The sequence below is a fragment of the Scyliorhinus canicula genome, chromosome 7 (genome assembly GCF_902713615.1).
Source record: "Scyliorhinus canicula chromosome 7, sScyCan1.1, whole genome shotgun sequence".
In the NCBI taxonomy this organism is placed as follows: domain Eukaryota; kingdom Metazoa; phylum Chordata; class Chondrichthyes; order Carcharhiniformes; family Scyliorhinidae; genus Scyliorhinus; species Scyliorhinus canicula.
This window is the reverse complement of record NC_052152.1, coordinates 151,926,439-151,953,606: the sequence shown is the minus strand read 5'-3', so window position 1 is coordinate 151,953,606 and position 27,168 is coordinate 151,926,439. Positions and strand designations below refer to the sequence as shown.

Genomic DNA, 27,168 nt, shown 5'->3' with positions numbered 1-27,168 from the left:
TCAGTTAATAAGTGATTTCAGGTTGCATGGTAGCACAGTGGGCAGCACTGTTGCTTCAGAGCTCCAGGGTCCCAGGTTCGACTCCCGGCTTGGGTCACTGTTTGTGCGGAGTCTGCACGTTCTCCCTGTGTCTGCGCGGGTTTCCTCCGGATGATCCGGTTTCCTCCCACAAGTCCTTAAAGACGTGCTGTTAGGTAAGTTGGACATTCTGAATTCTCCCTTTCTATACCTGAACAGACGCCGGAATGTGGAGACTCGTGGCTTTTCACAGTCACTTCATTGCAGTGTTATTGTAAGCCTACTTGTGACAATAAAGATTATCATTGTTATTAATTAATGCCAAACCATTTAATTCAAGATCTGAGATAGATCAATTTTTATTAAGCATCAAGGGATATGGGCCAAAGGCAGGTACACGGAGCCACAGATCAGCCATGATTTCATTGAATGGCAGAGCAGGCTTGAGGGGCTGAATGGCTTACTCTTGTTCTCGTGTTCCGAAGATAGCCTGTAAAGGAGAAAGACTTGCATTTGTATAGTGTCACTTACATCTTCAGGATGTCCCAAAGCACTTTACAGCCAATTTACTACTTTTGAAGTACAGTGGTTATTGTAGTATGTGTAGCGCGCAAAGTAGAGGGTCATTTTTACCTGTGACAGTGGAAGAATTCAATATCTGTCCCTGCTAATTTTTCAATTTGCCTTAAATTTGAAGCAATCAACTGCATGGTACATGATTTTCTGTTTTTCTTATTGAACAGAATAAATGTTGTTCCTCAAAGCCTCTGGGACTATAAAGAACGCTGAATCTGAAACAAATTTGGTTCCATGCCTTCAACCTGGGCACTCATAACATTTTAAAGGTTTGTTGGTTTGCCATAAGCAACATATAGCTTACCATGGGAGTATGCCAAAAACTGCATTTAACTCAAGATTATTATTTATGTTCCTCATTCCTTTCGTGAAAGGACTAAGAAATAATAACTGGGCCCCGGGGGAGAATGCCGCCCACAAAAAATGGGGTCAGGGAAATGATGTGAGCTGCCTGCAGGCTGATTTTGCTTTACTCATAGCAGATCTGCCAATTGTTGATGTCTGCCAGAAAGTGAGCCTATTTAGACAATTGTGTTTCATTAAAGTAGGGAACAAATAGCTCCAATCCTTATTGGGACAGAAATTCAATACATGAGAGTTAAATTTTTTTGGAAGGAGATATGAAACAACAATTGACATGATTTACCTTTAAAGCGGACATTTTATGGGAATTGATTCCTCCATTCCTCTTGTGAACCGTACTTGGTATGGTCATACAAGGAATATATATGTACCCTGAAACTACTGATCAACATGCAATGTTAGAAATTGTACCTTCCAGGATCTATGCTTGGGAAGAATGGGAAATGCAATGTGGTATAGATGCAAAAGATGTTGGATTACCGGTGCAATCCACCAGATGTTTGTGCTCGAATGGGAGCTAGCCCGGCCGGTAGATGCCGGGTGAAGCCTCGCGAGGATTTCCCGGCGGCCAGTATGCCTCGCGATATCTACCCAGATCTCATGAAGTGTCTGGATCAGGACTCCATGCCCATAATGCACTTGACCAAGCCAGGCTCGCTTAGGTTGTTTTCAAACTGACTTCAGCGAGCTAACCCGGGATCTACCAGTCTCCCCAGGGAGGCCCAAGCCAGGCGCCGTTCAGTACTGGTCCACATAAACATGTACCAGGTGGAATGGCACCGGGGGTCACCCGGGCCATCAGATGCCGCAGGGTGGTCGGGGACAGTGCAGTCTGGCCCCCTGGTCTTCCCCCTGGAATGTGGACAGCTTGGCACTGTCAGGTTGGCACCTTGGCACTGCCACCCTGACATTGCTAAGGTGCCTGGTGGCACTGCAAAGCCAGCAGGAGCACTGACAGGGTGGCAGTGCCAGGATGCCTCGGTGCCAGGGTGACACTATCAAGGGTCAGTTCCTGAGGGGGCATATGCCCATAAAAGGCGGGTGGAGGGGTGTTTATAGTTTGAAGGATTTCAGTGCAGGTAAGTGGAAGATTGAAGGGTGGGTGTCCTGGAATGGGGAAGGCAAAGGCAAAGGGGATGAATCCCCCAAAGCCTCCGGTACTACAGGAATCTGCACATTTAGAGTGAGGCTAACTGTCTTGCTCTAATATCCAGCCTTGTCAAAAAGTGATCCCACACATTGTTGGCAGGATTTACATTGCAACGTCTCGTGAGATCGCGTTGGATCTCGCGATGCGTTGCGAGCAGGGTTGATCCCGAGATTGAAGGTCTCCCGGTTTATATCGGCCATGCTGTGCTGCGCCAAGCTGCTTTTCCAGTGCATTGTGGCTATTGGATCGTGCCCGTTATATATATTTTAAACTTATTGAGGCAAATGAAAAATTAAGTGGAAAAGTACAACCTGTACTCGATTTGTATGTGAGAGCACTTGACTGAGTCCTGAAAATTCATCTTTTCAAGTACATATTTTTCTTGGCTATATTAAGTGCAATTTTTCTGTGCATAATATACCAGTAATTAAATACTGAGAAAATTGCTTATTTATGGTAATCTTGAAATAAATACAAATAAACTGAAATTTGTCTTGTTTTTGCATTTGTTCTTTTAAAGTTCATTGCAACAAACATGCTGCACTCATCAAAGTATTTCGCTACGTATGCGACTGATGAAGTAATTACATATATTTGACAGATGCAATGATTAATAGTTTGGGAAGAAATCACATTCATACTTTATTTGGTATCTAGATTTCCTGTGCCAGCATTTTACAAAGATGTATGTAGGGTTCAGGTTTGGATTGTTTTATCTGAGTCAAGTTTCATGCAGAAAATAAAGTGAGTCTACTCGTAATGTAAATTTTAAGCAGGAACGTGTATCTAGATATGCAAAGCAATTTTGCAAATAGCCATTTGTAAAAAGTAGCTTTCCTATATTTTTTTTCCAAAGGGTTATTTTACTGCCAGATCTGGTTTACACACTGAGCTTTTCATAAAAAGTATAAAATGCTGTGAAAGGTTTTAAACTTAAGAGCTAACAATAGATCAATAACATTTGCCTAGGTCTTTGACAGAAGCCTAAATCTTTGGCATCAGAACATTCTGCGTGAGCCAGTAACTTCATTCTCGTAGATATGAACCCTTTGACACCAGCCCTTCAGTGAGTGAGAATGGTGGTACATTCCATGGAGCAGCAATGATCGAGTATCAGCTGATGCATTCTCACTCTGACATACTGCCTCACTGTCTCTCCCTCACTTTGTAGGTGGAATGAGCCTTGCTGCGAGCCCGAAGGCCGGGAGGTTTAAGCAGATGCTCAACTGTGGATAAACTGAGAGCGGGAGAATCTGCATTTTGAGCTGGAGTATAGTGTGCTGACATATTATTCAGTTACTGAGCTGAGCAGAAAAGTAATGGCTTCAAATTTTAATGACATTGTCAAGCAGGGCTATGTGAAGATTCGTAGCAGACGTTTAGGGGTGAGTATTTTTCTCTCATGCTTTGTTCTTTAGTCAAAGCATTTTCCTTGTGTCAATATTTACATTGAATGGAGTACATGTCTTCAGTAATAAGTATAGCTCAGGTACTAGCTGTTACTGTAGATTAGCAACAAGGGATTATATCTAGAGTTTATAAGGGGTTTATAAGCACTGTACTTGGCTTGCTTTTTATTTAATTGAACAACAGCGTTAGCAGTGAGATTGTACATTACACCAAGCAACATATTCTTGAAGATCTGTTTTTTTTATTAAGATTGTAGAAAAGTTACTGTTCATAGATATTCTTAACCAAAAAAAACCCAATCATACAAGGTTAATGATTTAAGCACAGAAGGATGCCCCAAATAAAAAAAATGGACTTGAAAAGAAGTAACTAAGACCAATTGATTCAATAAGAAAAATAAGATAAATGTTAAAAAAATATTTATTTCTATAAATGTTTTGAATCATTTGGTTGCAATTGGTCAAATTTACTTCAAATCCTGATTCAGTATGAGTTTACTTCCAAGATGCGTGGAGTAGAGAACAATGAATGAAAGTTTCTTTTTCAAAATAAATATAGTTCACCAGAACATAATCATGAAATAGACCAGTGAAATAATGGTGCCGATTTGCTCCCTTGGTTTCTTGAAATGTATTTAAAATTCACCACAGTGTGCATTGTTTAAAGTAAGGTCTGCTTGTATTGTGTATCAAGTAGCAATGCCACAGATAACAATGTGGGATGTGCCTTTTTAAAGATCAATGCATGTCAAATGATTGTGGAAGTATTGCTCTTGTTCATATGTTTGGAAGTTCTTGCAACTATGTTTCCCTATTTTACGTATCATTGGTTACCTGTAATAGTGATTAATCTCTGTAATAGTGATTAATCTCTGTCATAATAGGATGAAAGACGAGGAGAAAAAAAATCTAAAACCTTAGCAAGCATGTAAAGCAATCAGAGATTGAATGTCATCGGTAACCAAGATATCTGAAAAGGTCAAAGTTGATTTTGGGTATCGAGTGGAGTTGAAGTATACAGTAAGTTAAATGGGAGTTGTCTTCATGTAAAGAGCTGTCAGGCGATCTTTATTTTGCTTGACAAGAGGAAGATCACAATTGTCCTGGATCGTTTTCTACATGACAGTGTTATGATACACAATATTTTGCTGTGATTTACGTCCTCGTGTTGGTTGATTGAAAGCGAGTGTGGTGAACACTTTGCCAATATGGACATGCTGTTTGAAAGAGAGTGGCAGTGGGGGAGGGGGGGGAGGGGGAGGATGCGGGTGGAAGAGACAGTGTGCAAGTGGGTGTGAAGTGTACAGGCAAGACACTTCAAAAGATGTTAATACTGTGGAAAAGATAGTGCTACATCTGCGCTTGAGACCAAGATAAAGGAATTGTGAGATACACAGACAGCCCCATGGGCTTAGTGTTGTCTGCAGCTAGTCTGTCTACTTATTCAGTTACAACTATGTGCGGTTAAATTAGATTTGGATCTTTATTAACCGTTAAGTGTCCAGAAAGCACAAAAATATGGGAAGGTAATAACAACTTATTGAAGTTCTATTGGCTCTTTTTTAAATTCGGAAATAGCAACTGAAGTAATAGATTATAGTAAAGTAGCGGTTCCGGATGTCATCAACATGGAATCATACAATGGTGACAGCATTAAAGGAGGCCATAACACCCTTCATGTATGTGCTAGCTCTCTCCTAGTGCAACTCGGCTACCTTCACTACCCTGTCCTTTTCCCATCGCTCAGATAATAATTCCATTTCCTTTTCAAAGTCACAATTGAATCTGCCTCCACCAGACTGTCAGGCTATGCTTTCAAGATTCCAACTAATCACTGCAATAAAAAAATGTTTTCCTCCTGTCACCTTTGGTTCTTTTTCCATTCACCTGAAATCAGCATTTTCTGGTTCTTGACTCCTCCATCAATGGGAACATTTCTCAGTCCCCATAATCTGTTTCATCCCCTCGTGGTTTTGAAGACCTCCATCAGATCTACACTCTGAGAATAGTCCCTGTTTCTCCAATTTAATTATGTAATTGAATTGCCTCATTCATGGAATTACTCTGGTAAATCTTTTCTGCACCTTCTCTGATGCCTTCACATCTTCTTGAGCTATGCTGTCCAAAATTGGACACAACACTCCAGATGAGGCCGAACCAATGTTTTCACAGAATAGAATTTACAGTGCAGAAGGAGGCCATGTGGCCCATCGAGTCTTCACCGGCCCTTGGAAAGAGCATGTGACCTAAGCCCATACCTCCACCCTATCCCCACACCTCCACCTTATCCCCGTAACCCCACATAACAATTTTTGGACACTAAGGGCAATTTGGCATGGCCAATCCACCTAACCTACACATCTTTGGACTGTGGGAGGAAACCGGAGCACCCGGAGGAAATCCACGTAAACACGGGGAGAAAGTGCAGACTCCGCACATACAGTGACCCAAGCCGGGAATCGAACCTGGGACCCTAGAGCTGTGAAGCAACTGTGCTAACCACTGTGGTACCGTGCTGTCCCAAACTGTTTATAACAGTTCACCATAACTTCCTTGCTTTTATACTGTATGCATCAATTTATAAAGCCTGGTTGTTGTTTTTAATATACAAGAGATCTGTTTTTATATAAACTGTAATAGTGATCGCTCTCTGCCATAACAGGATGAAAGATAACCAAAAGATGTCCCTAAGCACATTATAGCCACTGAAGTACTTTTGAAGTGTAATCAATTTACTAATGCAGGAAACACGATAGCTAACACTTGCACACAGCAAGTTTCCATAAACAACAATGTGATAATGACCAGATAATCTGCTTTTATGATGTTGATTAAGAGACTGATATTGACAGAAAGAGCCTTAATTTAACACTTCATCTGAAAGCTGTCTCTGACAGTGCAATAGGCTCACAGCGCTGCATTGGAGTGTCAGTATTTTTTTTGTATTCAAGTCCTGACGCAGGACTTGGACATTGACCCTTTTTACGCTGAGGGACATTTGTCCACACATGTAGCATTATATTCATCTAATGTCTACTGCTACCTGATATTTATATTAATGTCGTGGATGTTTCTCAGTAAAGAAACCTAGCTGAGGGATGATGAGACATCCCCCTCACTGAAGTCTCGCTCCGAGCATATGCCTTCCACCACTTGCCCAGCCCAATCTATCACTGTGGTGGTGTGGCTCCTATCATCAAGACAAGCCAAAAAAAAGGCACTTGCTCCTCTTTTTTGAACATTTCACCTTGTTCCACACCTCTCATCTTTCATTTAAAATCTGCATTCCGCACCACCCATTCTAGTACCACACAAAGTTGCTCACCAAGTATCTTCACTGGTTTCAGCCTCTGAACAAAGTGGCTTCTCATCCTTGGTGAATTCTACCTCCATCTCAGTTCATCAAGCGCTCTCTTCTCTAAGTTCAGTGTCCTCCAACCTTCCTTTCTCCATGTAAACTTGCCAACCTCCTTGATCTTATAAGACCATCTCTGATTATTTCCTTCAATCTCACTCCATCAAAATCACCACTTGCCCTTTTAATCGTGCTTCCCGCCTTCACCTCCAACTTTTATGCCCTAGTCCCTATTAAAATCATGAGATAAGCCCAACATTGTTGTTGCAAACCATGGGCGTCCCCTATGGATCTATCATTGATGCCTCCAATTTCTCATCCAAATGCCGCTTTTCAGTGACCTTGTTCAGTTAGTTTCCACATGCATGCTGACAACATCCCCACCACCTCTCATGATTCCGCCCTGTTCTAAATTAGCAGACTGCTTCTCTGATATCAAGTACTGGATGAGTAGAAATGTCATTTAGATTTTTTAAAAATAATCTTTATTGTCAAAAGTAGGCTTATGAAGTTACTGTGAAAAGCCCCTGGTCGCCACATTCTGGCGCCTGTTCGGGTACACAGAGGTAGAATTCAGAATGTCCAATTCACCTAACAAGCACGTTTTTTGGGACTTGTGGGAGGAAACCGGAACATGCGGAGGAAACCCACACAGACACGGGGGGAATGTGCGGACTCTGCAAAGACAAGTGACCCAAGCCAGGAATCGAACCTGGGGCCCTGACGCTGTGAAGCAACAGTGCTACCCACTGTGCTACCGTGCCGCCTATACTCCAATTAAATATTGAGAAGGTCAAAGCCATTGTATTCTGTCCCGACCACAAACTCTGGGCTAGATTCTTCATTTCTGCAGCTAAGTGCCGACACCGGTGTGGGAACTGTGGCGGTTTATGATGCCAAAATTGCGCTGAACCCTCACCGATTCCAGGGTGGTTGAGGGGCTAGTAGCGGCACTGGGTAAAACTTCCTGTTCCTGCACCAAAAATGGCCGGACCGGGTCTATGGCCGCATATGCGTATGGCGCCGACCTGCAGCAGTCACACCATACAACATGGCGTCGGCCGTGTGCTGACCAGACCTGCCAAATACGGCCTAGCAGGACAGCCCCTGGCCACCCTCCACCAGTCTTCCAGCCCTCGCGGAAGCCACTCCCAGCCAGCAGCACGGCTCCTGGCCGACTATGGCAGCGTTTATGCCCCACTGTGGAACTATTGTTTGGAGACTTATAGATTACAACCACCAAGGACTTCTTTCCTTTGCTATTTCTTATTTCTACCCAGATGGATTCCACGTCTTGATCTCCAGTGTTTCATTTGTCACAACAGCACTGATCCTTCCTTTACTAGCAAAGCTATAGCACCTCCTTTACCTTTCTGTCTGTCCCTCCAAAGTACTGAATACCCTTAGTTATTGAACTCCCAGACCTGGACTCCTTGTAACCACGTTTCAGTAATCAACACCGAATCACACCCCTTTGCATCTTTTTGCACTGTTAACTCATTCATTTTTTTCAAAAGCTTCGTGCATTCAGACACAAAGTCTTCAAATTTGTTCTATTATCAAATTTCCTGACTTGTCTGATTCCTTGGTGCAATTTGGTGCTCATATGTTCTGTCCCATCCTTTTATTTTCTGGTAACATTCCACCTCATCACTAACTTGCACTCCTATCTTTTCCTTTAACTTTGATTTTCTAATTTGCTATGCAACTGAACCCTCCCCCAATATTTAGTTTAAAGCCCTATCTACAGCCCTAGCTATGTGATGTGCCAGGACTCTGATCCCAGTATGATACAGGTGAAGATCGGCCCATCAGAACAGTTCCCTCCTTCCCCCATACTGGTCCCATGAATTTAACCCATTTCTCCTGCACCAACCTTTGAGACATGCAGTTAGCTCTTTAATCTTATTGACCCTGTGTCAATTAGCTCATGGCTCAAGAAGACATCCAGAGAGAATTACCTTTTTGGTTCTGCTTTTTAATTTAGTCCCTAACTGCTCATATTCCCTCAGCAAAGCCTTTATTCTTGTTCTACCACTGTGGTTGGTACCTACATGCACCACATCAACTGGATCGTTCCCCTCTCATTCAAGTTGCTCTGCAACCTTGATGAGATATCCTGAACCCTGACACCAGGTAGACAACACAACTTTCGGGACTCTCGATCCTGGTCACAGTGAAAAGTGTCTATGTCCCTAACTATTCTATCATCAATTATATTTTTCTTCTCTCCCCCAACTTGATTGGCTCCCTGTACCATGGTGCTGCAGTCAATTTTCTCATCATCTCTACAGTTCTCGCTCTTGTAAACACAGGGAGCAATAATCTCAAACCTGTTGGAAAAGGACAAGAGCAGAGGCTCCTGCAACACTACCTTTTGGTTTCCTCTATCTGCTTCATTCATAGTCACACCACCCTTTCCCTGTACACTGGCCAAATTCAAGGTGGTTAATCTAAGGGGTGTGACTGCCTCCTGTGACACACAGTGTCCAGGTACTCCTCTCCCTCCCTAACATGTCGCAGGGTCTGAAGCTCAGACTCTAGCTCATCAACTCTGAGCCAATGTTGCTCAAGCTACCAACACTTGCTACACACGTCTTCACGAGAAACCACAATGGGGTCCACCAGCTCCCAACCATGCAGGTACAACACATTGCCTAGCCCTACATCTCTATTTTATTTAATTCGTTTTTAATTTGTATTTTGTAAATTTCCAATAGGTTTTAGTCTTTATAATCTGTAAAATATTTCTCCTTTTTATCTAAAGCAATTTAGAATAGGCAAGCCAAATTAGCAGTTACTTACCAGCCAATTAATTTTACATTTTCTTATGATATCATTCCTGGGTTGTTTTTTTTCAAACTCAGCCCACAGCCTAACTAGAGGGGCGCAATTCTCCCAAAGGGAGACAAAGTGCTGACGTCGGAGTGAAAACCGGAGTGTTTCACTCCGGCGTCGGAGCCCGCTCCTTGCCCCCTATTCTCCCACCCACAGGGGGCTAGGATCAGCGCCGCGTCTATTACGTGCACCGTGCATTGACGCCCGCGTCAAAGCGGTGCCACGTAAATGACGTGGCCGGCGGCGCCTAAATGACGTCACCCGCGCATGCGCAGGTTAGCCGGCGCCAACCCGCGCATGCGCGGTTGCCGTCCTCCCCTCCGCCGCCCCACAAGATATGGAGGATTGATCTTGCGGGGCGGCAGAGGGAAAAGAGTGTGTCTTTCAGAGACGCCGGCCCGATGATCGGTGGGCACCGATTGCGAGCCAGACCCATCCTGAGTACCCCCCTGGTGCTCGATCCTCCCTCCCCCCTCCCACAGGCCAAACACGCAGTGGTCGCGCGCTGTTCACGCCGGCAGCGACCAGGTGTGGTTGGCGCCGGCGTGAACCAGTCGGATTAGGCAGGCCACTCGGCCCATCCGGGCCGGAGAATCGACGCTCGACTGTTAGAAACGGCGAGCGCCGATTCTCCGAGCGGCCTGTCGTAAAACGTGACACGCCGTTTTGGGGGGGGGGGGGAGAATCGCGTGTGGGTCCCAGGGCGGTGTGGCGTGAATCGCCCGGCACTCCCGTTATTCTCCCACCCGGCATGGGGATAGGAGAATCGCACCCGAGGCGTCCCTCACAGATCCAGTTGTCTCTTTCTTCCCTCTTTCAGCTACCTCCCTGTTTCATGCAACTCCAGCTACACTCTGATGCAATATGTCAGCACTCAGTATAGACAAGGCAACAATGAAGGAACTCTCCTTTAATGACCCCTAATTCAAGGCTTCTGAAACTAGATTAAACCAGTTGTCTAATTTATTAGCTTGCACTGAGAGCATATAGATGCCTGGCTTGAAGCTGCAACTAAACTTCACGCAGTCAAAGGAGCAACTTTTAGTTAATTGCTAAATTAATGAACAAACTAGACTTTAGATTGAAATTAGCTCTAAAATTATTCCTTAAAATTTACCCCTTAAGATTAAAGATTAGATAGAAAGAATTACACGTGCTTGGAGGAACCTTCTGATTGAAGAGATAGAATTCTCCGAGGGCACCTGACGACAAGAGGAGGCCCGGAAGAGGAGCCTGAGAAAGGAATACTAGTGGTCCAGAGTCCAAGGACTGATCCCAACTCCCATAAACACCTGCCAAGTGTGCGGTCGAAGATACCCATCTAGTATCAGGCTCATCAGCCATGCATGATTCCACAAAACCCATGGCCAGTAAAATAAAGTTTCTTAGCTGGACAAGCATACTTGTTAGCAAGTGATCGTCGAAGAAAAAGAAGAATGGAATAGGATAATTGTGAACAATATTTACATTTGTATTGATGCTCTCAGTAGTTGTTCAAGCTTCTCTGAAATGTACAGGCAATCCACTGATTCAGTCTGACCTGGTAAGAGTGAACCTTTGCTAAGATCTTGAATTCTCTTGACTCTGTTAGCAAATAAAGATTGTTTAATAATTTATATTTGCTTGTGGATATTAGAAATAAAGTTTAAGCATAAGTTGTATTCCTGAACTTGTGAGCTGAGAAAGGGTTACATTTTTAGTTTAGCTTCATGTTAAGTAAAGGCGCCTGCATGCCTATAGGTTTTAGTTTCACTTTAAACTTTGCCTGAATTGTAATTAAGGGTTTACAATGTACGAGCAATTACAGAGGTTAAAAACAACTGAGCTGTAGCTTAGCAATCATAGGCTCATGCTGAAAAACAGAAGCAGTTAGCATTCAGTTGGAACGAGGTAACCCAAGAAGTAAATTATTTTCATAGAAACTGCCAGTATAAGCAGGACAATGCAGAGATGCAGAAAGCTTGGGCTGGATTCTCCCCTACCCGGCGGGGCAGGGGGTCCCGACGTGATGGAGTGGCGTGAACCACTCCGGAGTCGGACCGCCCCAAAGGTGCGGATTTCTCCGCACCTTTAGGGGCCAAGCCCTCACCTTGAGGGGCTGGGCCCGTGCCGGAGTGGTTCCCATCCCGCCGGCTGGTGTGGAAGGCCTTTGGTGCCACACCAGCCGGGGCCGAAGGGACTTCGCCAGTTGGCGGAAGTCCGAGCATGCGCGGGAGTGTCGGTGGCTGCTGACGTCATCCCAGTGCATGTGCAGGGGAGGGGGGTCACTTCCGCGTCGGCCATCGCGGAGGCTATGGCCGATACGGAAGGAAAAGAGTGCCCCCATGGCACAGGACCGCCCGCAGATCAGTGGGCCCCGATCGTGGGCCAGGCTACCGTGGGGGCACCCTCTGTGGCCAGACCGCCCCGCGCCACCCCCAGGACCCCGGAGCCCGCCTGCGCCGCCAGTCCCGCCGGTAAAGGAGGTGGCTTGATTCATGCTGGCGGACAGGTATTACAGCAGCGGGACTTCGGCCCATCGCGGGCCGGAGAATCGCCAGGGGGGCCCGGCGCGGTGCGATTCCCGCCCCACCGAATCTCCACTGCCGGAGAATTTGGCGGCCGGCGGGGGCGGGATTCATGCCGGCGGGGGGTCGGAGAATCCAGCCCCATGTCCCAGAAGTTAAAGAAAAGTCAGAAATGAGAGCTCCAGGGAATTAAAGGAATAAAGGACTGAAATATGGACAAGGGTTCTGTTCAGTGAAGTCAGGAGCAGAGAGAGAGGAGCAGTTAAAGACAGAGCTGCAAGGTGAAGACCTGGAGAAGTCAGCCAGTGAGAAACCAGAGACATGTGAAGTAATCCTAAGGTTAGTGACACCTTAATACTGCCTGTAGATCTGTGATGTTGTGGTGGTGTAGCAGGGTATCTGAGAGATTGTGAAGAAGCTTGAATGCATATGGTGTTCCAGGGCATAGGAAGACTAAAAGGAGAAGTTGAAATCCTGGATGTGGATCTTTGCTAAGGGCATCTGAGAGAAAACCCTATGTGGGAGAAGATGTCAAAGTGTGTCCTTCGAAATAGATGTTTGGAATCTCTCCCGTTGAAACCACAGTTGCAGTAAGACCAGTTGGCTCACAGTGTAACAAGCAGCTGGGGAAAATGTGATAAAAAAATCCACAGCAGTTGTATTGCGTGACATCTGTCACATGCTATCAGAGTGTGGTGTTTCTGACGACATTTTACCTATTGGTTGACATGGACTGTGTATTTACTGTGAACTTTAGAGTATAAGCTTTAGTTGGCAACTTGTATTATCCTTACAAATCTGTGTATACCTGTACAATTATAGCTGGGATGAAGGAGTAAGTGTATTATCATTAATCTTTTCTTCCTTAATAAACATTTGATCCTTTTGTTAAAAGCTAATCGTCAGTCTTGCGACTCTAATCATACACAGCTAAACAAAAGATAAAAGTTCCAATCTACCAAGCTGGGATTGTAACAACTTGTAGATATAGACTGACAACTGCCTTGCAGTTGAGTGTTGTTCATGTCATCTTCCCTAATTCCACTCTCAGGAACCTGATTGCAGACGCTATCAGAGTGTTTGGTACGGCGCTAGTGGATCTCTCTCAGCTGAGCGCAAATTCTTTATAATATCACTCTGTTCAGATGTGGTCACTTCATTCGACCAGGGCTCCTTCCTGATTTTTGACTCTTCCCCAGGGAACCATTTCCTCTCTTATATATGGATCAGTCTGACGGTCTGCCTGAGGAGGCAATTGCACACCACCATGTTTCTTATGTGATTTTCATTTTTGCTCTTGTCTTTATCTAATATTTTTTCTTAGACTGACAATCCTCTAATTGGATAATAACTCAGAAGAGTTATACTAACTTGTCTTCCAAACGTAGTCTTTGCTGTGGATAGTAATCCTGTATCTAGAGGTATTGCTCGTAGGTGCAACAGGCTATTTGAATGTCTTGACCAGTCTCCTTACATTTCAAACTCATTGACTTTTTCATCCCTAGCAGTATCCTTTCTGCTAGCCCATTTGACCTTGGATTGTGTCGGAATAATGTAACATAATTCACAGCCCACTTTTGCGCACCTTCCTCAGAAGAGGTTGCTGCTATCCTGTGGACTTATGTCCAACACTATCTCATCTGGGGATAAACAGGAGTGAAAATTGCATTCATAATTTTTGCCGTGGATGCACTTGATGTATCCCTCAGGTGGCGAATAATAGAACATTTGGAGAAATAGTCAGTTACCAGTAAGAAGTCATCACTTCTGAAAGTAAACAGGTCAGCAGCTATTCTTGACCAAGGATGTGACAGAACATCATGAGGGTGGAGTTGCTCTTTGTCGACTCGGCTGACAGGCATCATACATCCACACAGCTTGTTCTCTGTCATTATTGATCACTGGTCAATGAACTGTACCACATGCAAGTCATCTGGTTCTTTCATTACCCATGCAATCATTTTTTGTAACTGGGTAAGGACATATTAGAATTAGAATTAGAACAGTACAGCACAGAACAGGCCCTTCGGCCCTCGATGTTGTGCCGAGCAATGATCACCCTACTCAAGCCCACGTATCCACCCTATCCCAGTAACCCAACAACCCCCATTAACCTTATTTTTTAGGACATATTGACAGAGCACTTCCAGTATCACCAATTGTCTGCCTTTGAAAATAACTCCACTTGTAATACTAGTTTCATCACAATCCTGCCGAAAGTCTCTGATGTCTGTGGATGCCTCTTGTACTGTGCACCGATGGTACCATCCACCAATTATAATTTGCCAAAATGTCTTCAAGACAGGATCGCTGGAAGTCTCTATCCATAGCTTCTCAAATTTCTCTTGACCATCCAACATTGGCGCTTACTGATCTTGTGAATGGTCACAATCTGCACAGAGATCATGGCAAGCTGGCAGTCCCGTTACCATTGGTCCATTGACATCAACAGTGTAGAAGTCGAGGCAAACACACAAGAGTTTCCATGTCTGCACTTCAGCATCAATACTCTCGCATTGTAGATCGACAAACTATTATATATCGGAGCCTAGCACTCAACTGTAACATAGACACTCACTTCACCAAGTATCGCAGCGGTAAAATGTTGGCACATGCCCCAGTATCTATCTTCAGTCATAGTTTGTCCTTGCTATTTTTACTAGGATATGTGAATTCAACTATGCTGAAAGCTTCCAGTTCAGTGATTACATTCACATGTTGCATAACTTACATAGAAAGCTTGTTCATTTTCAAACTCAAGTTTGCCATTTTTAGTGCCATATCCATTGTCCAGGTCTCTGCATATCTCATGGGTGTGCCTACGCTTGAACTGGTATTGAGTCAATTAATTCTTCTACCACTATGCAGCATCTGTTATTGCTGAGCTGTGGCTTGCTGTGGCCTCTGACCACTTCCTCAATGTCAGATGTTCGACACAATCTTACCTAGTGTCTCTATTGACAACACACCTTGCAGGTATCTCTAAGTGCAGGATGGTTATGTGGCTGATGCATTAACCTCTCTTGCCACATGACTTACCCTATACCTTACATCTGGGTGTCTTGCCCATCTACCCTTTGGTTGGTGTTTCCCCAGGTTATTGCATATATTGCCTGTCTCGAACTATAGCCTTGTATTTTCTGCCACTATATACACTGGCAATTGATGTGCCTCTTTTTCGTTTCAAGCCGATCCTTTTGGAATGTCTCTATTGTGGTCGATATGATTACTGGCTCAATTATTCTTTCAGAGATCTCCACATTTGTAAGGTCACAATATCTGCCTTTGCCCCAAGATCTATGAATAAACTGTTCAATTGTTTATTTGGACTGTTGTGTATATAGGTTATCTGTTCAATTTGATCGATTCTGAAACTGACCGTAATTTCTAACTTCTGCACAGGGAGACTCTGCCAATAGAACCACTCTCAGTGGGAAAATCTCATTCGGCTCAATGTTTCTACAATCTCACAAACCTAATTCAGAATGACTTTTCCAGCCCTATTCTACCAGAACACTGCATCTTTGGTCAATTACAACTTAAATACCCTTCCACCCTTCGATTACAGATTCCCAAGGATGTTTTGGGACTGGGTCCGATACATTGATGCCACTGCTTTTCCAGCCATTTGCCAATGCTTTGCCAGCCTTTATGGCTTTGCTTCTTGCCAAACAATGTCACAGCTTTGTATTCATTGTGAGTAAATGCAAACTACTGCCACCATGCTGTCTACCACTGCCATCATGTTGTCTACCACTGCCATCATGTTGTGTTACTGGATCTCAGCACAAACATACTAAACAGCATGATAATGATTGATTGCCTAAATGTAGGATTCCTTTTGAAGAATAACAGGATTCTAGAAGAATTCTTCATACATGTGTTACATGGTGATCGCTGTTCCATCTATTATGTCACATGATAACTTGCATCACTCCATGTGATGCTGTACACTAAACCATTTAAGTATTCAGTAGTATATTAAACTACATGCAATACAAAGCAATATAACAACAGAGACAATTCTGTCAGAGTCCATACTGATGTTGTTATGGTATGCCTGAGTCCTTAGTAATTATTTTAATAGGCAGTGGGCTGTGCTGGTTGGTTTGCTAGTCATCAAATTTGTAGGATCTAAGTCCATAATTATGATGTACCTAGTGGGGTTGATCTGAATCATATGGTAATCTACTGTGGAGAGAGCTGTGTTCATTGGTGGCTCAGAAAGAAATGGGGATCTCTGCTTGTTTTTCCTAATAACTTTAATTAAGAATTTGTTTGAACCCCTAGCAATGATAGGACAATGACAATGAAGCAATCCATCAGTGTTTGACTGAAGTGTCAGATTGGATTACATTCTCAAGTGTGGGAGCAGATTCAAACACAGAACATTTGACCCTGAGGTGACAGTTCCAGCAACTGATCCAAATTAGAAGGCACAGTAAATTGTGTAGGCTGGAGCATGACTTTATAAAGTTTCGTCAGCACATTAATTGAATAGGCAAAAATAAGAAGAGATGGAACCAAAAATATTTTCTCAATGGCGAGAGACTGGGAATCATCAAGGAGTAAGGTGATTTGAATATCCAGATATATTGGTTAATAAAGACTGGTATACTGCTAGTTGTATATTAGCTGTCTTTAATTGCATACAGTTTGTGGGAATTAGCTGGGGATTGACTTGAGCACCTAAAAAGAGGGACAAACTGAAGTGGTAGCTAGGTTAAAAGGTGCATGTTTGAAATGCATTTTGCTGCATAAAAGCTGGTGAACGTGTGTGAATATTGGCTTGGGCTCTATCCTTCACCAACTCTTTTTATGGATTTGAATGGCCCATGTATGAAATGTAATCGAGGCAAATTAATGATTGGCCTTTATCTCAAGGAAGTTGGAATACACAGGATGGGAAGTTATGCTTCTGTTATGCAGAGCCTTGGTCAGACCTAGTCTGGAATATTGTGTTTAATTTTTGGTACCACAAATCAGGAGAGAAATATTGACCTTGAAGAGGGTACAGCTGCTTCGCTAGGGATTAAGGGGTTACACCATAAGATGTAGGAGCAGAAGTAGGCCATTCAGCCTCTCGAGTCTGCTCCACTATTCAATGAGATCATGATTGATCTGATAAGATAATCCTCGACTTCACTTCCCCATTTTATCCCCATAACCCTTGATTCCCTTACTGATTAAAAATCTGTCTATCCCAGCCTTGAACATACTTAACGACCCAGCCTCGACAGCTCTCTGCTGTAAAGAATTCCACAGATTCACTACCCTCCAATATAAGAAATTGCTGCTCATTTCATTCTTAAGCGGGAAACCCCTTAGCTGTGATTGTGCCCTCTGGTGCTGGACTCTTCCACAAGGGGAACCAACCTGTCAGCATCTCCCCTGTCAAGCCCCCTGTGTCTCAATAAGGTCACCTCTCATTCTTCTAAGTTTCAATGAATACAGACCCAATCTACTCAACCTCTCTTCAGAAGAAAATCCCTCCATACCAGGATAAACCTAGTGCGACTGACAGCCTGGACTGCCTCCAATGGCAGTATGTCTTTCCTTAGGTAAGGGAACCAAAACTGGTCACAGTATTCCAAGTGTAGTCAAACTCATGCCTTGTATAGTTCGAGTAAGACTTCCATATTTTTGTACTCTATTCCATTAAAATAAAGGCCAACATTCCGTTTTCCTTCCCTATTAACTTCTGAACTGGCGTACTAGATTTTTGTGATTTATGCATGAGGTCTCCCATTGTGCTGTAGCTTTCTGCAATCTTTTGCCAACTCTGCCTTCTATTAGTTAGCTAATCCTCTATCCATGCCCAGATACTACCCAGCACCAGGTGCTCTTATCTTATTAAGTAGCCTTTCATTCAGTACCTTATCAAATGCCTATTGGAAATCAAAATTATTACATCTGTTGGTTCCAAATTATCTATCCTGCTCATTAGCAGTTCAATTCATTCTAATAAATTAAAAGTTATGAAGACAGATTGTATAAATTTAGTTTATTTCCTTGATGTTACATGGTTGAGGACTAATATAAGTGCATATTTTAAATGAATTCAACAGGTTAGATGCAGAGCACATTTTTCTTCAAATGGAGAATTAGAGAACAAAGGGACATAGCCAAATTAGAACTAGATTAATCAGGGCTGTTATTAAGAAACAATATTTCACCCACACAAACTCTGGAACTCATTCCTTTGAATGTCTGTGGCTGTTGGTTCAATTGAAATTTTCAGTACTGATTTTTATTAGGTAAAGGATTATGGGATATGCTTCAGTAGAGAGGAAACAGAGTTGAGGTACAGATCAGCCATGATCTATTTAAATAGCTGTTCATACTGGTGGAGTTGAATGGCTCTATTCCTGCTCCTAAATGTTGCAAGTTATATTCAGGTTAATCAGTAAATTGAAAAAATGTTGCCACATTATAGGAAGGATGTGGAAGCATTGGAAAGGGTACAGAGGAGATTTACAAGAATGTTGCCTGGTATGGAGGGAAGATCATATGAGGAAAGGCTGAAGGACTTGAGGCTGTTTTCGTTAGAGAGAAGAAGGTTAAGAGGTGACTTAATTGAGGCATACAAGATGATCAGAGGATTAGATAGGGTGGACAGTGAGAGCCTTTTTCCTCGGATGGTGATGTCCAGCATGAGGGGACATAGCTTTAAATTGAGGGGAGATAGATATAGGACAGATGTCAGAGGTAGGTTCTTTACTCAGAGAGTAGTAAGGGCGTGGAATGCCCTGCCTGCAACAGTAGTGGACTCGCCAACACTAAACGCATTCAAATGGTCATTGGATAGGCATATGGACGATAAGGGAATAGTGTAGAGGGACTTTAGAGGGGTTTCACAAACCTGTACTCAACCATAATTTTGAAAGTTTTTTTGTTTTATTAGCAATGAGAACTAGCATCACCTCGACTATTTGGGATTCACTGATTCTTAATTGGCTTTCATCCCTAGTTTTCATTGGAATACATAAATAAATAATCCACATCTCCAAACAGGTGCACATAGAACTTTTGCCCTTGCTTTGTTCCATCAAATGCTGCCAGCTACTGATAGCTAAAAACATCTGTCCCTGGAGAATGCAATGCCCTCCACAAGACTGCATTGCCGTGAATGGTTTCAAGTCTATGTCAATCAAGTTAATAAAAGTAATCACAGTAAACAAAGGCAACACCTTTGGCAACATGCTAAGAATCTCAGCATGATTCAAAACGAATGCTTTGCAAGTAAGATTAGGAATTTAAAAGAAAAATAATATATTTTAATGAGTGAAACAAACTCAACAACCTGTCAGCAACATCTAAGTTCTAAGTACAGAGAACTTTATTATGAACACAGTAATATTTCAAGTGGGGTCAGAGCCAACCTGGGATCAGAGCCAACCTGGTGATAACATGTGGTTGGAGGTTAACAAGTCTCAGAAAATCAACCTCCTGCACCCCCAAAGCACACACTCTTTCTCCAGCTTCTTTTCTCCATCATCATTTTAACTGATCTGATCTCGATCATTTTCTCACAGTTCAGGAGAGATTTTGCTTGTGGGCAAGCTTTAGTGAGGGCAGCAGACATGAGGACTTCCCGGGCTCAGCAATGAAAAGTTAATCGTTGGTCTCTCACTAACTGTCATGTGAGGTATTAGGAACAGTGGCCAGAAGCTTTACCATGATATCTGAGAATGTGGAGCAGTCTGCACATAACGGCCTGCATTGTCATGTTACACAGCAGCACCAAGCTGCATTGTGTCTTGGATAATGTCCGGTAAACTGCTAGCACTATTTTCAGCTTTGCTGGACGTGCAGACAGTTACTATGCAGACTCTGGACACCACAATGATGGAAGGAGTTTTCATCTTCTTTGGACTGTTCTCTTACAAATTCCAAGGAGTGATTAAATCCAGACCTTCGGCAGTGGTGCTGATGGGATGGGAACAGTCATTTTGACCATTCAGGATACCAGCGTATCTGGGAACAGTTATTTTGACCATCTCAGGATACCAGCATATCTGCATATTAGCTGCCCGCCCCAAATCAAGGTCCCCTCTGAATATTTCCGGTTGTGGGGTGAGGGCCTGTTTATTTGAATCCATGGTACCTTTTCAATATTTTTTCCAGGTGGCAAGTATCCAACCGATACCATCCATGGTACTAACAAGTTAACTTGGCCAAACAGCTTTAGTCACCACTAAGTTGGAGCAATCTACTGTCAGAGCTTAAAAACTTTCACATCTCAGGAGGGACCCATGAAGAACAGAACCAGCTATATTCAAGTCACAGAGAGGACAAACTTTGAGAGAGCAACATTAAAATAACGTTTTCTCAGGTTGATGAGGCCCGGGAGTTAAAATGGCTGGTGACTTGTGTTGACATGTCAATGCGTTTAATGCCTATTCCATCTCCTGTACCCATCCTTGAGTAAATCTGGGATGGAATTCTCTGGCAGTAGCGATTCATTTTTCCCACCAGCAGCGCACCCCTGCCTGCAGGTTTCTCAGCAAGATGGGGGGCTTCAATGGGAAATCCCATTGACAAACAGTGGGAAGACGGAATCCCACCACTAGTAAACAGTGAGAAACATGCAGCTGGAGGACTGGAGTTTTCAGCTCCTGGTTTACAGTGTGGGTGGTAGGTTGCCTCAAACTCCTCCAATGCATGTTTACCCATTTGAAATAAGCAGGCGACTTAACATCCACAGTGCATCTTCTTTCTTACAAATGCAACACTGATAATTAGAAATAAGAAACTGGACGAATTCAGATTGTGGCTCATCACATTTCCTGAAATTTGAATGAGTTGCATACTTGGTCCAAGAAGCTGTGAAGATTATTGGGGCAATATTTCTGAATGTGTTGAATGTGAACGGAATATCTCAATTTTTTAATTGAACTTTGCCATGGTGAAGCTCTATGAAGGAGTGTACATTTAAGTCAATAATCTAATAGAAAGATCTATTAAATGCCAAGTGTAAACCATGTGTCATATCGCTACCTGAATGGTACCAGCCATAGCAGATAATATTGCAACTTCCCCATTGCATATAAAGTGGAACATTTTTCTAAGGAGGGGATCCACTGAAGCATCTACGGGAGAATTTGAAGTTTGTTTGAACAAATTTAAATCAACCAATTAGAGTTGAATGGAGTTTAAATTGCCGGTTTGGAATTCTTCTGCATTGACAATAAATTAATGGCTTTCAGCCATTACAATTTTCAAACGTAACCAGTTTTCAAACTCAACTATAATTTTAGTGGAGGTGGTAACCGATTGCTTGCCAGTTCATTTTGTGCCCAGATATTAAAATTCAGACGTAGTATCACTTGATGTGGAAATGTCAGGGCAATGTATTGAGCAACAAAAGTTACACTTAACAAAGGCAGTTAATATCCTGCATTTCAAATAGTTCTTGGATCCCACTAACTCTTAGTGGAAGCTGACAATATGTGACTTCTTCATCTTTTTCTCCCTGTGGGTGGAATTCTTCCTTGCTGGCTGGTGGCGTGAATTCTCTTTGCATTCATTTGCATCTCACAAATGCATCTGACTGGTCACAGATGCCCTGTTTGCCCTGGCGGAAAACTACATCAACTCTGACATGGACCAAGCCCAAGAAGATGTCCGCCATCGCCCCAGGTCAAGGGGCTGATTGACTGCACACATGTTGCCTTCCGTGCACCAGGCCAGCTGGGAACACCCTACATCATCAGGAAGGGGCACCACTCCCTGAACATCGCAGTATGATTACAACAAGCACGTGTATGCACGCTTCCCAGGGAATGTGTACGACATCTTCATCTTGGGGCAGTCAGCTGTCCATGGCCTCTTTGAGGACCACCGCAGGATAGCCGGCTGGCTCTTGAGGATCAGGGATGCCTGCTGAGGTCCTGGCTAATGTCTCAAGTACAGAAGCTGGAGATCGAAATGGAGATTCGATACAACGAGGCCCGTATGGCCACCCGAGCTGCCATTGAACGTACATCGGACGGCTTAAAATGTGCTTCCGATGCCTCGACTGCTCCGATGGTGCCCTATCGAACACCACCCGGATTTGTGGTGATCCGCTGGGCCTCCACAACCTGGCACAGCAGTGGGCCAACATGCTGGAGGTGGGGTATGAGGAACTAGTGGCCACCTCCGAGGAGGAGAATGAGGTGGATGAAGATGAGCAGGAGGCTGATGAGGAGGCGTCAGTCCAGCATGGGCTGGAGGATGATCCTGGGAGATGAACTGAGGGACCAGCCAGAGGCTTTGGACAGATGGTACCTGGGACTGTGTCGGTACTGTCAGCGGGTCACTGTCATGGACAGGAGGGTGATGATAGCCCGCAGAGAGCTGAGCGCCGGTGCTCCTCAATCTAAGTCATAGTCTGACCTGTGCCTCTGCTGACCCAGCAACTGCACATGGTGTGCTCAGGGAGGAGGGAGTTGGGGGAGGGGCAAGAATTCATGGAGAGATGGGTAAAGGATTTGGAGGTCAGCCAGCATTGCAGGAGAAAGTGACAGGAGGTGTCATACTGGTTGTGGTGAAGGGTTTTTAATGTTTCACAGGTGTCCAATAATGTCCCATTCTCCTGATGATGGTGCCCCACTCTCCCCTCCACTCACGCACAACCTCCCCACCCCCCCCACCCTCACTTTTATGTTCTGGTGCTTGGCCAGTAGGAATCAAGCACAAGAGAATGTCTAATTCCTGATCAGTTGAATGTTTATTATTAAATGAATGCATGGGTTAGATAACTATGAGAAATATATCAATAAATTGCTAACTATAATAAATTATTCAAGAGCTGCTCCAGATAGAGCTATTCACTATCATAACTCTCTCCAGACTCCTCAATGTAACCAAGTCAAGTGGTTGTTCTCTATTGTCACCTGCAGGTTGGTGGTCATATACGTTACTATTTACATGATTGCTTATGCATATCATCACATCCCCTTTTGTTTAGAAATGTAAACTATTTACATACATAATTGCAGTTTATTATACAATACACATGATATGCATAATGCTTTTGACTGTTTACATGTTTACAGTCCATCACAAATTCAATCTGTCAGGCTTTCTTCTCTGTCTTGTCGACCTTCTAAGCATTGGTTGAACCTCTGAGTTTGCTTGATCATCATTTGTCATTGATGATGATTCTTGCTGCTTTTCTTGGTTCTGTACATTTCCAGCTTGTTCTGCATCTGTACATTGTATTCAGCTGTCCACATTGCCTTCACGATCATCCTGCGCTTCTGCAGTAAAGGGTTGCTGAACCTTCAGCAAATCTCTCCTGTTTCTCCTTAGAACTGTCCCTTCATCAGTGATGATAATATATAACTGAGGACCTGACTGTTGCAGTATCTTAGCACACTTCAACTATCCAGTTCCATCAGGATCTTCCACCCTGACTGCGTCATCTTCTGAAAATGGTAGTAGCCTTTTTGTGGATTTGTCATAATACCTCTTCTGTCTCCTTTTTTGAAATGATATGATGATATTTATTAGTGTCACAAGTAGGTTCACATTAACACTGCAGTGAAGTTACTGTGAAAAGCCTGTGAGTTTCCCGAACAGGCGCAGGAATGTGGCGACTCGGGGCTTTTCACAGTAACTTAATTGAAGCCTAATCGTGACAATAAGCGTTTTTCATTTCATTTCATTTCATTTCATTTCAGTTTCCTCACAAGTTCTTGTTTCTGTGGTTCCTTTGGAATGTATGGCAAAGTTGTTCTGAGTGGTCAATTCATTAACAATTGCAACGGTGAAAATGCGTTAATTAATAGTGCTGCTCTATAGCTAAGTAATGTGAAATATGGATCTTCCCAGCTATCCGTAGCTTTTCTGAGTAGCTGTTTCAGAATGTGAATGCCTTTTCCAGCCATCCCATTGGATTATGGATACAGAGGACGAGAAGTACTATGTTGGAAATCATTGTTTAGTGCACTCTCTCCATTCATGACTGCTAAAACATGGGCCATTGTCACTCATGGCAATTTGAGGTATTCCATGGCGAGCAAAAATGTCTTTGGTATGCTTGATTGCACACCGAGCATAGAGTTTGCCAGTTGTACCACTTCTGGAAAGTTGGAGAAATAGTCAGTCACTAAGAGATTTTTTTTCCTGCCAGATAAAACAGCTCCATTCCCACCTCCTGCCATCGACTCGTAATGGTTTTGCCCATTTGCATTGGTTCTTTCCATTGTTTATATTGAAACTTTTGACAAGTTGCACAGTTTTCTAACATGACTTGAATGTCCTGATTGATACCTGGCCAATAAACTGTTTCCCTGGCTCTTAGCCTACACTTTTCTATGCCTAAGTGCAGCTCATGGATCTTTTTTAGAAGCATTGACCTGAGAGATTGCGGTACCACAATCCTATTTTGCCTGAGCAAAAATTCATTGGCTGCACTTAGCTCAGCTCTAACTGTAATATTTGGAACAAAAGGATCCTTTTGGCCATTTCTCAATGAGATATTTCATTATCTTCTGTAATATTTAATCCTTGATAGTTTCATCTCTGATTAATTTTGACTTTTCATCAGATACTGGAAGAGATTCTGTCACAAGATTCACATGGAGTTGCACATCCTCAACCATATGGTGTATTTCTTTCATGTCCGTAGCACGAGATAGTCCATCAGCTGATACGAGATGTTTACCTGCCTTGTAGATGAGATGGAAATTGTACCTTTGTAACTTCATCATACGTTGTATCCTTGGTGACATCTCATTCAGATTTTTTTTACTAGCGCCACAGGTGGTCTGCGGTCATAATGTCGGTAGGCATATACATAGGCGTGGAATTTGTTTAATCCATTTATCAAGTCCAAACATTGTTTTTCAATTTGAGCATATCTGCGCTCTATGTCGGACATTGACCTTGAAGCATATGTAATTGGAAGGCAATTCTCATCACTGTCTTGCTGCAGTAACATTGCTCCCAAACCATCTTTCAATGCATCTGTCGATATTTTTGTCTTCTTCGTAGGGTCAAAAAATGTCAGTACTGGAGCTGATGTCAATGCTGTCTGTAATACTTGCTATTTGTGCCATTCATGGTCTGTCAGACCACTGGAAAATAGTGTCTTTCGTGATGATTTCTCTGAAGGATGTAGTTTTTGCTGCGAGATTAGGAATACATTTGCCAATTTATCCTACCTTGCATCCTGAGAACTCCTTTTTTGTCTGTAGGCCGTGGCATGTTCAAGATCACCTTTCTTTTCTCTTGGTCAGATTGCATACCCTTTGCAGAAAGTTTATTTCCCAACAATGTGACATTGTTGACACCAAACTGGCATGTATTTTCTTTTATTTCCTTTTCTTTTCTTGTACTTATTGATCTGTTGAGCTGCTTGCAGAAAAATACTTTTCACTGTACCTTGGTACACGTGACAATACACAAAATCCAATTCAATTTGTTTTTATTTAACTTCAAACCAGTCTTCTTGATGCTTCTCAGCACTTTATGATAAGCCTTTTGTCGTGCCCTTCTCTTGTTGAGCCCCAAATCATAATATCGTCAACGTTTACTCTGATGCCTGGAACTCTTTCAACGACGTGTTCCATTGCCCTGTATAAAATTTCAGAGGCCAAAATAATAAGTCCAAAGATGTGCAGGTCAGGTGGATTGGCCATGCTAAATTGCTTTTAGTGTCCATAAAGGTTGGGTGGGGTCACTGGGTTACGGGGATTGGGTGGCGGTGTGGGGTAAGGGTGCTCTTTCCAATGGCCGGTGCAGACTTGATGGGCCGAATGGCCTCCTTCTGCACTGTAAATTCTATTCTACGAATATCAAATGACATTCTGAATAAACAATATCACCTGAATGGAGTGTTAAAGATGCACAGCTTTGTTCCCTCCTCATCCAACTTGAGTTGCCAAAAACCCTGTGATGCATCTAACTTGCTAAAACATGTTGCTCCTAACATCTCACACGTGATTTCTTCTCTCTTAGGAATAGGATACTGCTCTCTCTTGATGTTTAAATTGAGATCTTTGGGATCCATACAGATTCTCAGGTCATTATTACTTTTCTTAACGCAGAACATGGAGTTCACCCAATCAGTATCAGTTGGTCCTTCAATTTGTTTTATCATTTCAGATTTGTCATTATCTCAAGTTCATTTTTTAATGGTTCCTTTAATGGAGTTGGTACATGCCTTGGAGCATCTATGACTGGTTGTGCATTTTTTAAAACTTGATTCAACGAGTGAATGGTAAAGTGCCAAATCCTTGCAATGTTTCAGGAAATTCTTTCAGAATTGAATCCACTGATGTACTTTGCATAATTACAGCACAGTCTGCACTGTAGACTCTTTTAACTAACTCGAGTGCTTCACATGCTTCCACTCCAAGTAATGATTCACACTCAGCCTCTACAATGGAAAACCTCACTTTATGAACCTTCTTTTTTATGCTGACCTCTAGCTCACATAGTATTAATACTTTAGCCGTTATAACCCTTCAGCAGTGCTTTTTTTATTTAAAATGTGCGGTTTAATTGTCATTCCTCTTATATCCGACAAACTTATAAGATTTACCCACACTCCCATGTCGAGTTTGACATTAATTAATGTTTTATTAATCATCAGAGGAACTATCCAGTTATCTCTTTGAACATTTGCATTTGCATCGCTGTCAATGCAAATCTGTTTTGAAGCATTTTCGGTTTGCATGCCGTGATTATTCTCTAGAAATCATGGGGCTGGATTCTCCATTTCTGAGGCAAAAAGAATCCATGGTGTTCCACGATGGGAAAATCATGTGAAATGCTCACCAATTCTGGTACCGGTAAGGGGCTAGCACCTGCACCGCGTGAACACCCTGGGAATGTGCGGAAAATGGCCAAAGAATCGGCGGGTCCTGGGCCACATATGCGCCAGTCTGATAAGCTGAAGCCGCACTGGTCATGCCGGAAAACATGGCACCGGCCATGCTGGACTGCCTACCTGTCTAC

The 27,168-nt window shown here is 43.1% G+C and overlaps 1 protein-coding gene across 1 annotated transcript in view; it reads left to right on the top strand.

Moving 5' to 3' along the window:
• LOC119969457 (docking protein 5-like) overlaps positions 1-27,168 on the top strand; it is a 626,361-nt gene that overhangs the window by 4,440 nt on the left and 594,753 nt on the right. The window contains exon 2 of the mRNA XM_038803103.1: positions 3,279-3,492. Coding sequence (XP_038659031.1) covers positions 3,427-3,492 — 66 coding nt within the window. The 5' untranslated portion in view covers positions 3,279-3,426. The remainder of the gene's footprint in view (positions 1-3,278; positions 3,493-27,168) is intronic.